This window comes from Myodes glareolus, chromosome 8 (genome assembly GCF_982192425.1).
Source record: "Myodes glareolus chromosome 8, mMyoGla1.1, whole genome shotgun sequence".
NCBI classification, from domain to species: Eukaryota; Metazoa; Chordata; class Mammalia; order Rodentia; family Cricetidae; genus Myodes; species Myodes glareolus.
The window spans coordinates 34,010,669-34,024,086 of NC_142033.1; the positions used below are offsets into that span (position 1 = coordinate 34,010,669).

Sequence of the window (13,418 nt, forward strand, 5' to 3'; positions counted from 1 at the left end):
TTCCCACAGCCCAGACTCACCACAGAACTTTTATTTATTTATTTATTTTTTGTCTAGAGTGCCTTCAAAGGAATTTGAGCACTAAACATTTCTTTCGGAGATGGGACTCTTACGTGCTCTTTACAATCTCCCAGTTTCTTTTAGTTTCCAATTCTCATCAGGGCCTCTGTAATATCTAGAAACCTACTTCTTTTCTGTTAAAGTGATTGGAGATTAAACACCAGGAATGAATTTAAACCAGAAAATTAAACTCTCCTGCTGAAAGTAGTATGTGTGCCCTTGTTGGGTGGCCCTCTGCCTCACAAGCAGTGGTTGGGGTCAGGAAGCCCGAGGTGTCATGTCCACATGAGTCATTTGTTGTCTTTCTGGCTGACAGAACCAACTGCAAAGACAAGTGATTTCTAACAGAACTGGGTACACTTTTCTCTGAATTTCTGCATAAAAGTTACTTTTCATAGAAGGATTTGGAGCTATAAGAATTTGGTATTCTCTCTCTCTCTCTCTCTCTCTCTCTCTCTCTCACACACACACACACACACACACACACACACACACACTACAACATCCATGAAAACTGCACCATGCCTTTCTTAGACATAAACAGATCACACACAGTACCAACTTTTTTCATTTCTGTAACCCTGGGTTCACCCAATGTTCTTCATCTGTTTCTTTTTTTTTTTTAAAAAAACTTTATTAACAAATTATTTTGTGTGTATGAATGTTTGCGCACCATGTACATGCTTGACCTGGTGTCTGCAGAGGCCAGAACACATCAGATCTCCTATAACTGGTGTTAAAGACGATTCTGAGCCACCGTGTGGGTGCTAGGAATTGAGCCTGGTCTCTGGAAGGCTCTTAGCCAGTGCTCTTAACTGCTAAGCCATCTCTCCAGTCCTGTTTTGTTTTGTTTTTAACTTTCTCAAACAGGGTCTCAAACTGTGGCCTAGGCTGGCCTAAAACTCAGGGCTATCCTGCCTCAGCCTCCCAAGTGCTTAGTTAGAGGCATGCTTATCACCCTGCCCACTGTAAATCCAGCTCTGGAACAGTGTTTCTCAGCCTTGCTACTAATGCTGCAACTTCCTGTTCTTCCTTTTGTAGTGACCCCAACCATAAAATTATTTTTGTTGATTCATCATAACTGCAATTTTGCTAGAACTATGAATTGGAATTATGAATCATAATGTAAATATTTTTGAAGATAGGATTGCCAAAGGGGTCATGGCCCACAGGTTGAGAACCTCTGCTTGAGCATGACTCTCATGTGTGCCGCTGTAACCAAGACCTTGTGCATGCTGGGCAAGTACCCTATCTCCATGCTCTATCTTCAGTCCTCAGCTCTTTTGGCCTAAGAAGTCCCTGAGAATCACCTTGAAACTTTCTTCCCGCCTGTATGTTTGCAATGCACCTCAGCTGGTCTGACTACGCCTTGGTGATTGTTCCCATTTACCTTGGTCCAACCACACTGCTGGAGAGCTCTGTGTACCGTGTCTCTCTCCATGTGCATGCAACACTGTCCAAGGGTCTACCACTAGATAGCATACTGCATACTTCTATGCTGGCCACACCCAGGCTCATGCCCTACTGGAAGCCAGGGCCAAACCATATTCCTTCCCATTAACTTGAGATTAAATTTCTTTGTATATCTACTTGCCATCTTCTCTCCTGAGTCTGGAAGAATAAGGCTTTCTTGGCTTGACCCTTAGCTTTCAGGCCAAAGAATAGTGTTAAGAACCATGTATGTCACCAATTTGAAGAGTGTGCGGCTGGACTCGCTTCTCATCTATTTTGCTATTTTCTTTCTCCCTGAAGTTTATGAAACTCCAAGAGCTATCACTTCCTGGCCTTTCTTCACATCCAGGTCTTCCTGGATGCCTTTATGGGCTGACAGTGCTTTGCCAGAGTAGAAATTCTGACTTGCTTTCTTCCACACATGCTTTCTAGACCTCCATGATTTGTCAAAAGCCTGTCCTCAGCTCACACTGTAGTACAGGACAGAGTGGAAAGCAGGCTGATACAAACAACTTAACTGGATGGTGCCCTTTGGGGCAGTAAAATGGCTATTGCCTAGCTCTTGGCCATGTCAGTTCTTTAAGTGTTTAGAAACACACCAGCAGACGACAGCAAACACAGAAACACACCAGCAGACGACAGCAAACACAGAAACACACCAACAGACGACAGCAAACACAGAAACACACCAGCGGACAACAGCAAACACAGAAACACACCAACAGACAACAGCAAACACAGAAACAAGTCAACAGACAACAGCAAACACAGAAACACACCAACAGACGACAGCAAACACAGAAACACACCAGCAGACGACAGCAAACACAGAAACACACCAGCGGACAACCGCAAACACAGAAACACACCAGCAGACAACCGCAAAAACAGACACACCAGCAGACGACAGCAAACACAGAAACACACCAACAGACGACAGCAAACACAGAAACACACCAGCGGACGACAGCAAACACAGTAACACACCAACAGACAACAGCAAACACAGAAACACACCAGCGGACGACAGCAAACACAGAAACACACCAGCAGACGACAGCAAACACAGAAACACACCAACAGACGACCACAAACACAGAAACACACCAGCGGACGACAGTAAACACAGAAACACACCAACAGACAACAGCAAACACAGAAACACACCAACAGACAACAGCAAACACAGAAACACACCAGCGGACGACAGCAAACACAGAAACACACCAGCAGACGACAGCAAACACAGAAACACACCAGCGGACGACCGCAAACACAGAAACACACCAACAGACAACAGCAAACACAGAAACACACCAGCGGACGACAGCAAACACAGAAACACACCAACAGACAACAGCAAACACAGAAACACACCAGCGGACGACCGCAAACACAGAAACATACCAACAGACGACAGCAAACACAGAAACACACCAACGGACGACAGCAAACACAGAAACACACCAGCGAACGACCGCAAACACAGAAACACACCAACAGACGACAGCAAACACAGAAACACACCAACAGACGACAGCAAACACAGAAACACACCAACAGACGACAGCAAACACAGAAACACACCAACAGACGACAGCAAACACAGAAACACACCAACAGACGACAGCAAACACAGAAACACACCAACAGACGACAGCAAACACAGAAACATACCAACAGACGATCGCAAACACAGAAACACACCAACAGACAACAGCAAACACAGAAACACACCAGCAGACGACAGCAAACACAGAAACACACCAGCGGACGACAGCAAACACAGAAACACACCAGCGGACGACAGCAAACACAGAAACACACAACAGACGACCGCAAACACAGAAACACACCAACAGACGACAGCAAACTGCTCTGCCATCACAATTCGGTGAGGAGTGCTGACTCTTGCCAAGACATTTCAGATGCCTCAAAAGAAATTAATGAGACATGATAAATACCTTTTTCCCGACAGGGTCTCACTGTATATCCCTGACTGGTCTGAAACTCACTATGCATTTCAGACTGTCCTCATACTCAGAGATCCCCCTGCCTCCGACTCTGGGACACTGGAGCTATAAAGGTCAAATACAATTCCTATCTTTGGATGGAAAATAAGGTACCCATAAAGACCACAGTTGATAGAATTAGGGAAATATCAACCCTATGTATCAAGCAACATTACCATTGTTAAAATTGAGTGTGAGCATTGTAGAGTGTTACCACTAGATTACTCCCATCACACCACACACACACACACACACACACACACACACACACAGTGGTATAGATTATATCTTATTTCAAAATCTTCTGTGTGATGTTTTATAATGTAATTCACTCTCAAATGATTCAGAAAGTGATGTAAACAGTCTCTCTCTGTCTCTGTCTCTCTCACACATACACCCCCAGAGAGAGAGAGAGAGAGAGAGAGAGAGAGAGAGAGAGAGAGAGAGAGAGAGAGAGAAACGGGTTCATGCCACAAAATATGTCTAGGTAACAGGAATATACATGTTCATTGTATTATTCCTGCATTTTCCCCCTGTACCTGTAAAATTTTTTAATAAAAAAGGCTGGCAGAAAGCAGGCAGTTGTAAGAAAAAAAATACTTTAAACTACCCAAAAATGTTCTGGGCAGAGAAACCAAGAGGACAAGGAACCCAAAAATCAGTTCTGAAACCAAACACAAATATCTGTTTATTTATGGGATATCGTTTTACATCAATTCCATTAGAACCTAAACCAGTTTGCTGTGCTCGTTAGGTGGCATAACAGTGTTTGAGTTAAGCTGGGAGTCACAGGACTTGCACTTTCATGAATGTAATGCAAATACTGACGACACAAGGCATTCACAGTTATAGGCTGGCTACTGTGCATTTCACAGCAACGCCCAAGAGAAATTATTTGATGAAAAAAAAAAGCAACCCACATTTTGGTCTCATTTACAGATACCCAACGTTATCAGTTGGTCAATGAATTCTATACAATTTTATACAACATATGAAAGGATAAACGATAAGGCTTACAGAGGTATTTTAGCAGTTGTAAAAAATAAAAACCAAGGGCACAAATTAAACTCTTAAAGCTTTCTGTATAGACTTCAAAAATATGGTTAGGTGGAGACTCAGAGGCAACAGAAATTTGTTAAACCAGATTCTAGAGGTCTAGTTAGACTTATAAATACTGAACTCAGAGTTCATGCTTCAAAGGGGGCACGTCTAAGGCTACCAGGGTACCTGGGAAATCTAGCCGGCTGACTTCTACCTAGTGCTGTGTAAACGTCTACAAGCCGTATTCCCTAGCAGAGGGCACTGCAGTGCGCTGGAACACAAGTGAAGACAGGGAAGGCGGGTGGAGCTCAGGGACTGGCGACCCCAAGGCCCCCCGACTTCTTCCAGCGCCGGCCCTAAGTGCTCTTGGTGACCGTTCAACTTGCATAACTTGGCAATTCTTCAAGAGAAGGTGTCTTATGACTTGGTCTGCCTCCCCTTAAAAACAGCTCCGCAAAATCGAGAAAACCAAGGGCAAGCAGCAGTCACAGAGGTTCGGTTCTCGCGGCAGTTCAGAGAGTATTTGGAGTTCCAAATATTGATTATCCCCTCCGGAATGCTGGCTTCCATGCCATATACCATGAGGGTTGTTACTTGAGTCTCTATCGTCAAAATGTTCACTGTGGATGAAATATAATTTTTCACCCTGGTAACAACCCTTTATTCCCAGAATCGCTGTGCTTAGTGTTTAAAACATTCTCCAGATTCTCGCGCAACATCTAAAATAATTCCATCTATGATCCGTCTTTGCACTGAGGCAATCGACAGCTGATCCAACTCAAGAGTGATTCTTTCGCCTCGGGTGCACCTGAAAAGGAATCACCCTGCACAGGGCCACGCCTGCCTTGAGCCGGCCCCCACTGTCACATACCTGCATGCACTGGAACCCTGTCACGTAGCGGTCTCAATATCTGTGGTTTCCTGTGAAGCTGACATTGTGTGCAGATACTAATTTGTGAGACTGCAGACAAGGGATGATGAAGGAAGCTAAAGCAATATTGAGTTTTTTGTTTTTTTTTTTTAAAAAACTTCTGGTTTATTTCACAGCAAACTAAGCCTCATTATTTGGTAGAAAAAGGCAAGTAGTTGCATTCTACCACATCCCGGTTTTGTATATGCACGCACACGATATATACATACAACATCTCTGTCTTTGGTGGTTCAATCGGGGAACGAACTAAGATGAAAACCGCAACACTTTGGAAAGAAACTGAAACAGTGATCGAGGGTAGCATTGTCTGTGTGCGTCGCTCATTTAACGCCATTTAAAGGTTCACATTTAATGGAGACGACTTTTTTTTTTTTTGGCCAATAATCCCAACATCTTCTGGTCATCGCTTGCCTGGGCAGGCACAGATCTTACCCCACTACACCATTCACCCGGCAAACAAGTCATTAGCTCTTTACTGGGTTAAATCTTCAGATGGGTTTTCACAAACTTCGGGGACTGAGTGAATCATAGCACCAAATAATTGGGGGAAAGCCTGTTAACTACACACTTCCTCAAGAGGGGCAAGGCAAACAAACAAAAGAAAGACATAAAATACAAACCTAGAAACACCGTTGGGATTGCTCTGGTTTTCTTATCCACATAATGGCTATCACCCTTCTGAACACGTGACTCAGGGAATGACAAGTGGCCCCTCTGGGAAAGGTCCCAGTGTGAACAGGGTTAGCGCAATGCTGGTGGTTTTGGGTCCACTGCCTGCAATGGACATGCTGCCAGGAAATGCCTAACACAGAAGAACAAAGACAGAAAACAAAACAGCTCTCACTTGTGGTCTTTAAAAAAAACAAAAACAAAAACAAACAAACAAACAAAAACAAAAACAAAAACAAAAACCCTGGAAGGTTACAGACACGGTGAAAGAGTAACAGGACACTCAAGACACAGTTAAAAGTGCTTTGCAGCTACAAACGGCTCACGGGGTGGCGAAGGACGTCTTACAGTGGCATGGAGAGCTCCAGCAGACCAAACACTGCGAGAGGAGCGCAGAGGGAGAAACAGCAAGAGGTTTAGGGAAACTTAAGCTTCAATTTGAAATTTAAAAGGAGCAATTTTAATTTGTCCACTTGTACCTATGGTCAAGCTACCAACAGTGTTAACATTTAAAAAATGAAGAAAATAATAATTTAAGAAACCCATAAACCTATAGCTTTGCTTTAGAAATGCTTTGTAGCATGTTATATGTCTGTGTGCTCAAATAGTTATAACTTTTTATCACTTTAAAATACCAAAGTTGTCATGGAAACCAAGTCAGGTTTGGCATGTGCCACTGTAAGTCATGACTCCCACTTCTTCCACAAGTTGGGCCTCTTAAGCAATGAGGTTAATTCTGGCAATATTTGCTCATGGGGACAGTTATAACATTTTCTGAAATGCTACATTTGAGACCAAATAAAGTATAATTGGCTCATTTGAAAAAAAAAAGGGGGGGGGACTAGAAATATGCCACAAAATTATTTTTACAATACGTTTTTGCAGAAATAATCTCTAGGTGAAGCTTTTCATTTTATACACATATACAAAATTGAAACAGCAAATGTACACATAATCACAGTGAGGACGTTGGCCGATTCACCAATCTGTAGTGTGAAGTGGACTGCAGAGCAGCCTCCAAGAGAACAATGCTACACAGCAAGCAGAGAGGCCCATTCAATAGCAGACACCAAACACCCCTGCAGGAGGGAGACTGTGCAAGAAAAGCAGCATGCGCTTCGATACAAACAGCAGTTTATGGCTAATGGGTGACGTAACCGTGGTAACAGTGACTCTCTCGCTGCTATGCATACAGTCCTAGGACATCTGTTTGTCTTTATACCATTCCACAAATTCGTCCAACAAAACTGGCCCTGGAGAGAGAGAAGAGGCAGCAGTGTGAGGGCTGGAGGTGTGGAGGTACAACACTTACCTAACACGCATGGGGCACCGGGTTCAACTGCAAAGGGGGGGGGAGAGGGAGAGCGGGAGGGAGGGGAAGCTCTTCCCAGGGAGGAAGGAGGGGTTGCCCAGCAGCGAGTACTCACACGCTCCATCTTCATCATAGTTGCTGAGGTCCAGACTAATGGTTCTGCTGAACTCCAGCACGTTGCACCACTGGTCTTTGTTTATCACTTTATATTTTGATTGCTGATGGGGGAAAGCAACATGGTTAACGACACAAAATGAACAAGTGGGATGGTTCCAGTATCTGTATGAACCAACATAAGAAAGGTCATGCAGGGTTAACTCAACTGAAGCAGCAGTCTAGGAAACAGTGACACAGAGCAGGAGGAGACTTTAAAGTGGCAATACCGTTATGAGGACACAACCTAAGCTAGCAGCAGCAACGCTGCGGAGATTCAATGAGAGGAGCACATAGTTGATATAAAGCACTTCATCCAGCACTTGGCACAAAGTAAGTGCTAAACGAGGCGTAGGTCCCACTGGCAACCTGACACGACAGTCCTGCCCACTGCCAAGCTGTTTACTTCAAGGGCAAGCCTCAGGCAGTCACTGCTGAGAGCTATGCACATGCCGGCTGCCGGTCTCATCATGGACGAAACTGGGATAGCCATGTAGGGGTAACTCTATCACTCCTAAACAAGAAATCTTCTACAGGGAGATTAATATAGTATCCTAAAAACTTAAAATCCAGAGCTAACATTTTAAAAATCCTTGTGGAAAAAATAAAATAAAAAGAGCAAAATAATATAAATCTTAAAAGGGCAAAGAGTCAAGTTAATGGTTTTGAGGGTGCAGGCAAGAGGAAGACTGAGATGGGAGGTTTGCTTTCACCCTCTAAAAGGAAAACACAATCTTATGTAAGAGCAAAGCACCAACTTTAACTTCTGAAGCACGAAAGTGAACATCAGTCTCAAAACAGCCAGTTAGGTTCCTGGGACTGAGTAATGTGAAACTTACTCAGAGCCACGTCTTTCAGTCAAAGGACCCTTCACCTGAAGGTTCAAATCCTACTAGACTCACTGCGTACAAGATCCACTCCTACTCCTGTTCTGACAGTGAGGGCTTAGTCTCAGCGATGGACAGAGAAGCTGGGACAGATCCCGGGGAGAGCACCCTCGCACCAATGTTACTTATATTAACGAGTCCCAGTCAGTAGTTACAAGTGGTTTCTAGTGACAGTCTTCAAAAATCACATCAGATGCTCAGCTTTCTGGACCACTACAGAAAGCAAGTTGTAAAGGGAGATTATTTCAAGAGGGAGTTGGAACTGGGCAAGACACTGGATTTTCTCAAAGATCCTACATCATTCTTAAAAGCAAAGGTCACGTTTAAGGGGCTCGCGTGGCGGGGAAGCATAAGCAGATGCCACACGGCACAGCTGGCCCGCCTAATCCAGTGTTCACAGCTACCCAAGAACTCCGCCAGTCACTTGGAGATGAAACTCATTTTAGTGAGAGGCTAGTGGCTGATATTTACTGCTGGCTTAAAACTGGAAATTCATCTGAAAGAAAGTAAATCTCAATTTCTGTTGTTACAAAGAGCTGGGAGTCTAACACTAGTGGGATCTCTACATGGGGCAGAGAGAGGAACGCTTGGCTATTCAGATACACACAACTTCACACACAGACACATGCACACGGGTGCACGCATGTATGCACACACAGATGTGCACACACGGACACACACGCATGTACGCACGCACACGTGCATACACTCCAAGACACGCAGCTGCTGACTGACAGCAATCAGCAACCTTAATTCCTATGAGCAGAAAGTTAGTACAAAGAAAAATCACATAAAATGGTCAGGAGAAACATGTGGTAGTCCTAAGAAAGCACATATACATTTCATAAAGTAATAAATTTGGTACCTCTAAGAACTGGTGAAAAACTGGAAAAAGGGGCCAGATTTTCCCTAGTAACAGTCCCAACATGCACTTGGCAGTGTTTATGTCTAGGCTGCGCTGGTCCTTTTCCTGTTTAACAAACAAAAACAAGAGTAAGCCAGATGCTTCTAAATCACAAACTCTGATAACTCAAACATGCATTTCACTCCCGTAAGAAATTGGCAAACAAACAGCTCATTTATTACACAGCATAAAACCCTGAAGGGGACTGAGGAAACAGTAGCCAAACACAATGGGAAGCCTGACATTTGAATGTCACATGTACGTTTATTTTGAGAAAGACTGATGTGAGTAACTTTACCCTAATGCCAAATCCATTATGTAGTAGTATCCACAATCATTTCCTCAGCAAATAAAACCATAGCCTGCTTGCTCTACATTATGATAATTACCAGAGTTTTAACTGCTGATCCAAAAGCCCTCAGGTGGACTCAGGGGAGTGCAAGTGAATTGTTTTTAAGAGCTTAGAAGTGACTTTCCTCAGTTTTCCTACAGCTTTACTTCACGTGGTAAATACTTTTCTTCTTCCTAAATATACTGGAACTATATTCAGCTCCTCGGAAGGGTTGGAGCCCTGGAGCATCTCTCCCAATCAGAAGCCATGCCCATGCACCTGCTCTAGGGCACCAGGGTCTGCAGTTCCACAGAACTTACCTAGCAGGGTCACATGTGACTCCTAAGACAGTGGCTAGTGACTATGGGAAGCTGGAGACAGACCGCAAGCACACACAAAGTAAGCTCACTCCACTTTTACTTCTAAGTAAAGACTCTGCTTCTCATTACATTTTTCTTACACATTTCCACTCTAAAACTTAAGCAGTCAGTTCCTACAGGGGAAAATGTGTTCTCAAACCCAGGAGGCAATCTCACACACCCACGGCGCTCCTTCATGTGGCCCATCAACTGGAGGGGAAGTCTGCAAGAGGACAGACGTGTCTACGACAGGGAGAGGTGCTTGGTTCTCCCACTGCAGCAGAAGGTCAGTGCTCACCTCACCACGTCAGGGAACCACGCTACAACCACCCTTGGCCGTGTAAGCCTTCTGACACAAGGGCTGTTTAGTACATGGTCAGTTTCCTATCCACGCCACTGATTTCCAGGGGAATTAAAGCCAAACAGCTATGCGAGGCTCAACAAGCCAACGAGGGGAAACTTGCCACTTAGGAAAGACAGTCAAGGGGACTTCTGGACACAGCCGCTAAGCACAACAGCTGTTCACGAACAAGCCAGGTCGAACAGCACTGCACCACCCTTCCCTGTTAACGGCTACACAACTTAAGCCTGGTGACGGGGAAGACATCCCAGTGGCAGCTCTTTGTGCACGGGGGTGGCATGCTCCTTTCTACAGCGCCCTCTGCCCATCCTTTGGTGAAGCAGATGGCCCACCAGGCCCTGGCAGCACTAGCTCTGTCAGGGACGAGGACAGCAGAGGTGACCTAAAGACCGGCAGTCTTCCACCGGCCCGGTAGGTGGGCTGTGTTTCTGCTTCTATGAAGCACTGCAGAAGTGAATACAAAACATCACTTAGCCTGAGAAGTGGGTGTGGCAGACAGCAACAGCGCGCTGTGCTGTGAAGTGAGCCACAAGAAAACTAGTAGATTACTGACAAACACACGTGGGACCACAAGATCTAGTCAAAGTCCATTTAGCAAAATAGTGTTCGGCACCGACTGACCACACTGGCACCGTACAAAGTTCCCTTTCGCTGAAGTTTATAACCATTCGTTTGCCCCCCGTGTCTCATCTGGCCTTGAACTACCTTGTGATTTCTTTCACCATCAATAGCCTTGTCATACAGGAGACGCACGAAAATAAAAAAGGTACAGAAGACTTGGACAGACTCTGCAACGTTGTGATCGCCTGACAAACTTTACTCAGGTAGGAAAGGGAGGCAGGAAGGCAGGAGACTCACAAGAGGGCAGCGGAACAGCACTTGCTCACTCCTGCTGTGCAGGGTGCAGCCAGCAGCTCCCAATCACTAACACCATCTTCCGCCTAGCAAACAAGAGAGAGATAGTATGGATGCGCTCACCACCTGAACAGTTCCCACTGACCACCAACAGTGCGCATGCTGGCCATGTGGCCAAATGCAGTAACCAAAGTGGTAAACACCACAAATTCCGGGGAAACGCCACGGTGAAGGGCCACAGCAAAAGCCTTCTCATGCACTGAAACAGAGACACTCCTGGGGGTCTCGTGACAGACAGCAATGATCCCTGAAGTCACACTCTGTATGGGAGCTCCTGATTCAAATGAAATGGTTCTGCCAGGATGCCACCAGGTAGTCATCAGCATAAACGGGCTTTTTCTTTTTTTCCTATTTCTTTTTTAAATCACCTTTCAAGTTCAAGGGACACAGCAGGGACATCCAAGAGCTCTTGGCAAGGGAATAAAGTACAGTAGCCATGGGTCTGCGTGACTGCTCCTGGACAGACAGAAGCAGGGCGGACAGGTCAGGACAGAGATGACAGCTCTGAGATGGCCCTCGGTCACATCCCAGGAGGCACAACAGGGCTGAAGGAGAAGGAAGCACACTCTCCTCTCTCCCCACCCACCTCCAGACCCAAATGCTTTGTGAATGCTAACTTTTTAATACAAGAGAGTAAATTTTCAAGTAACAGAAGCACAGCAGGTCTGAATGCCCCTCCCCACGCTCATACTCTAACAGGATCCCATCTTCCTCAGAGAATAAACCAGCGGCCGCACAGCGCCAAGCTCTCCAGCAGCCCTCAACCTCAGAACCTTAGTCCAAGACGCTATCTACCTGGAAGGAACGCACTCCAGAAGCCGAACACTGATGGCAGAGGCCAGGAATAATCGGGCTTTGCTGAGGTGGGATTGTTAAGTGCCTTTGATTGTGTAGAGCATCTCTGGGCAGACCCTCTTGTTAGGTGTAATAATTATTTTTTTCTCAAGTGGCACAAAGGCCTTACCACAAACTGAAACAAAGAATTTCTTAAGGAAGTAAAAGTAACTCTGATGTTACAATGTTACAAAAATCGCTTTAAAGCTCGACGCGTTCCATACTGCTTTATCAGAGGACTCCAACCGCTCCTGGCTGCCTTTTGCCAGGTTTCACATTTTAATGGCTTGAGATTTAGATGGGGGAAAAAAAAAGTCCTGGGTTATTAAACTTACAATGAAAGGATAAAAATCATCAATGGAAAAAAAAAAGTCCAAAGTTTTTTAAGAGGCTTATTGGACTCAAAAAACCATAGAAGCAGCCACGACTCCTAAGATGAGTGGCGGAAATCAGGCTACAAATTGGCATATGAAATCAAAGGCCAAAAGTAAAGACCAATCCGGTATATCCTGGCCTGAGGGCAGGGTGGGGGTAGAGGAGACAGCTCAACTTATTATACAGCCAAGAAATAAATGTAAGGTGAAGACAGAGGTCTCGGTAGACCTCAAAAACATCTTCACTAATGTGACTCAGTTTATGAAACTTGAAGATATGACAACTCAGTTTTGTTTTTGAGTGGAATGTTTTTTAAAAGGCACACACACACAAGTCACAAAACCTGAAAAAAATAAACTAAAAAGAACTTTGCTTAGAACTGAGCCAATAACATTAGCATACAGATCACAATGTTTGCAAGGCTTTAAGTAAGCTCAGCTTTCGCCTCCAGCAGGCACTACCTTCCTCCCTTACCACTGAGTTTAGTCAAACAGACCCTACTACTGTGAGCACTGCCCTCGGCAAACAATGATGCTTTCCTGAGGCCTGTGTCAGAGAAGGACCCACAGCTACTTCCACTTCTGTGAATGTATTTCCAACCTTTACAATCAAACTCATTCAACTCACGACCGCGGTCAGGATAGACACCGGGTCAGGATAGACACCGCTCTCAACCCCGAGACTCTCACCCCAGGACGGGGAGCGGCCGCTGGGGGTGGCAGAACCCGGAGGTCACACTCAAGGTCTGTCCTGGTTCCAGGCCTGAGTCCGTCACTCTTGGGTGCCTGCACTGCTTCTCGGGGCCTCACGAGGAGAGCTTGG

General features: G+C 45.1%; 1 protein-coding gene across 7 annotated transcripts in view; it reads right to left on the reverse strand.

Moving 5' to 3' along the window:
- Window positions 1-4,182: 4,182 nt before the first annotated feature.
- Dcun1d4 (defective in cullin neddylation 1 domain containing 4) overlaps window positions 4,183-13,418 on the reverse strand; it is a 90,411-nt gene continuing 81,175 nt past the window's right edge. For all 7 annotated transcript variants that reach the window (XM_048414875.3, XM_085691776.2, XM_085691777.2 and 4 more), the window contains 3 exons: window positions 9,383-9,487; window positions 7,593-7,695; window positions 4,183-7,418 (listed from right to left, as the gene is read on the reverse strand). In XM_048414875.3, coding sequence (XP_048270832.2) covers window positions 7,363-7,418; window positions 7,593-7,695; window positions 9,383-9,487 — 264 coding nt within the window. In that variant the 3' untranslated portion in view covers window positions 4,183-7,362. The remainder of the gene's footprint in view (window positions 7,419-7,592; window positions 7,696-9,382; window positions 9,488-13,418) is intronic.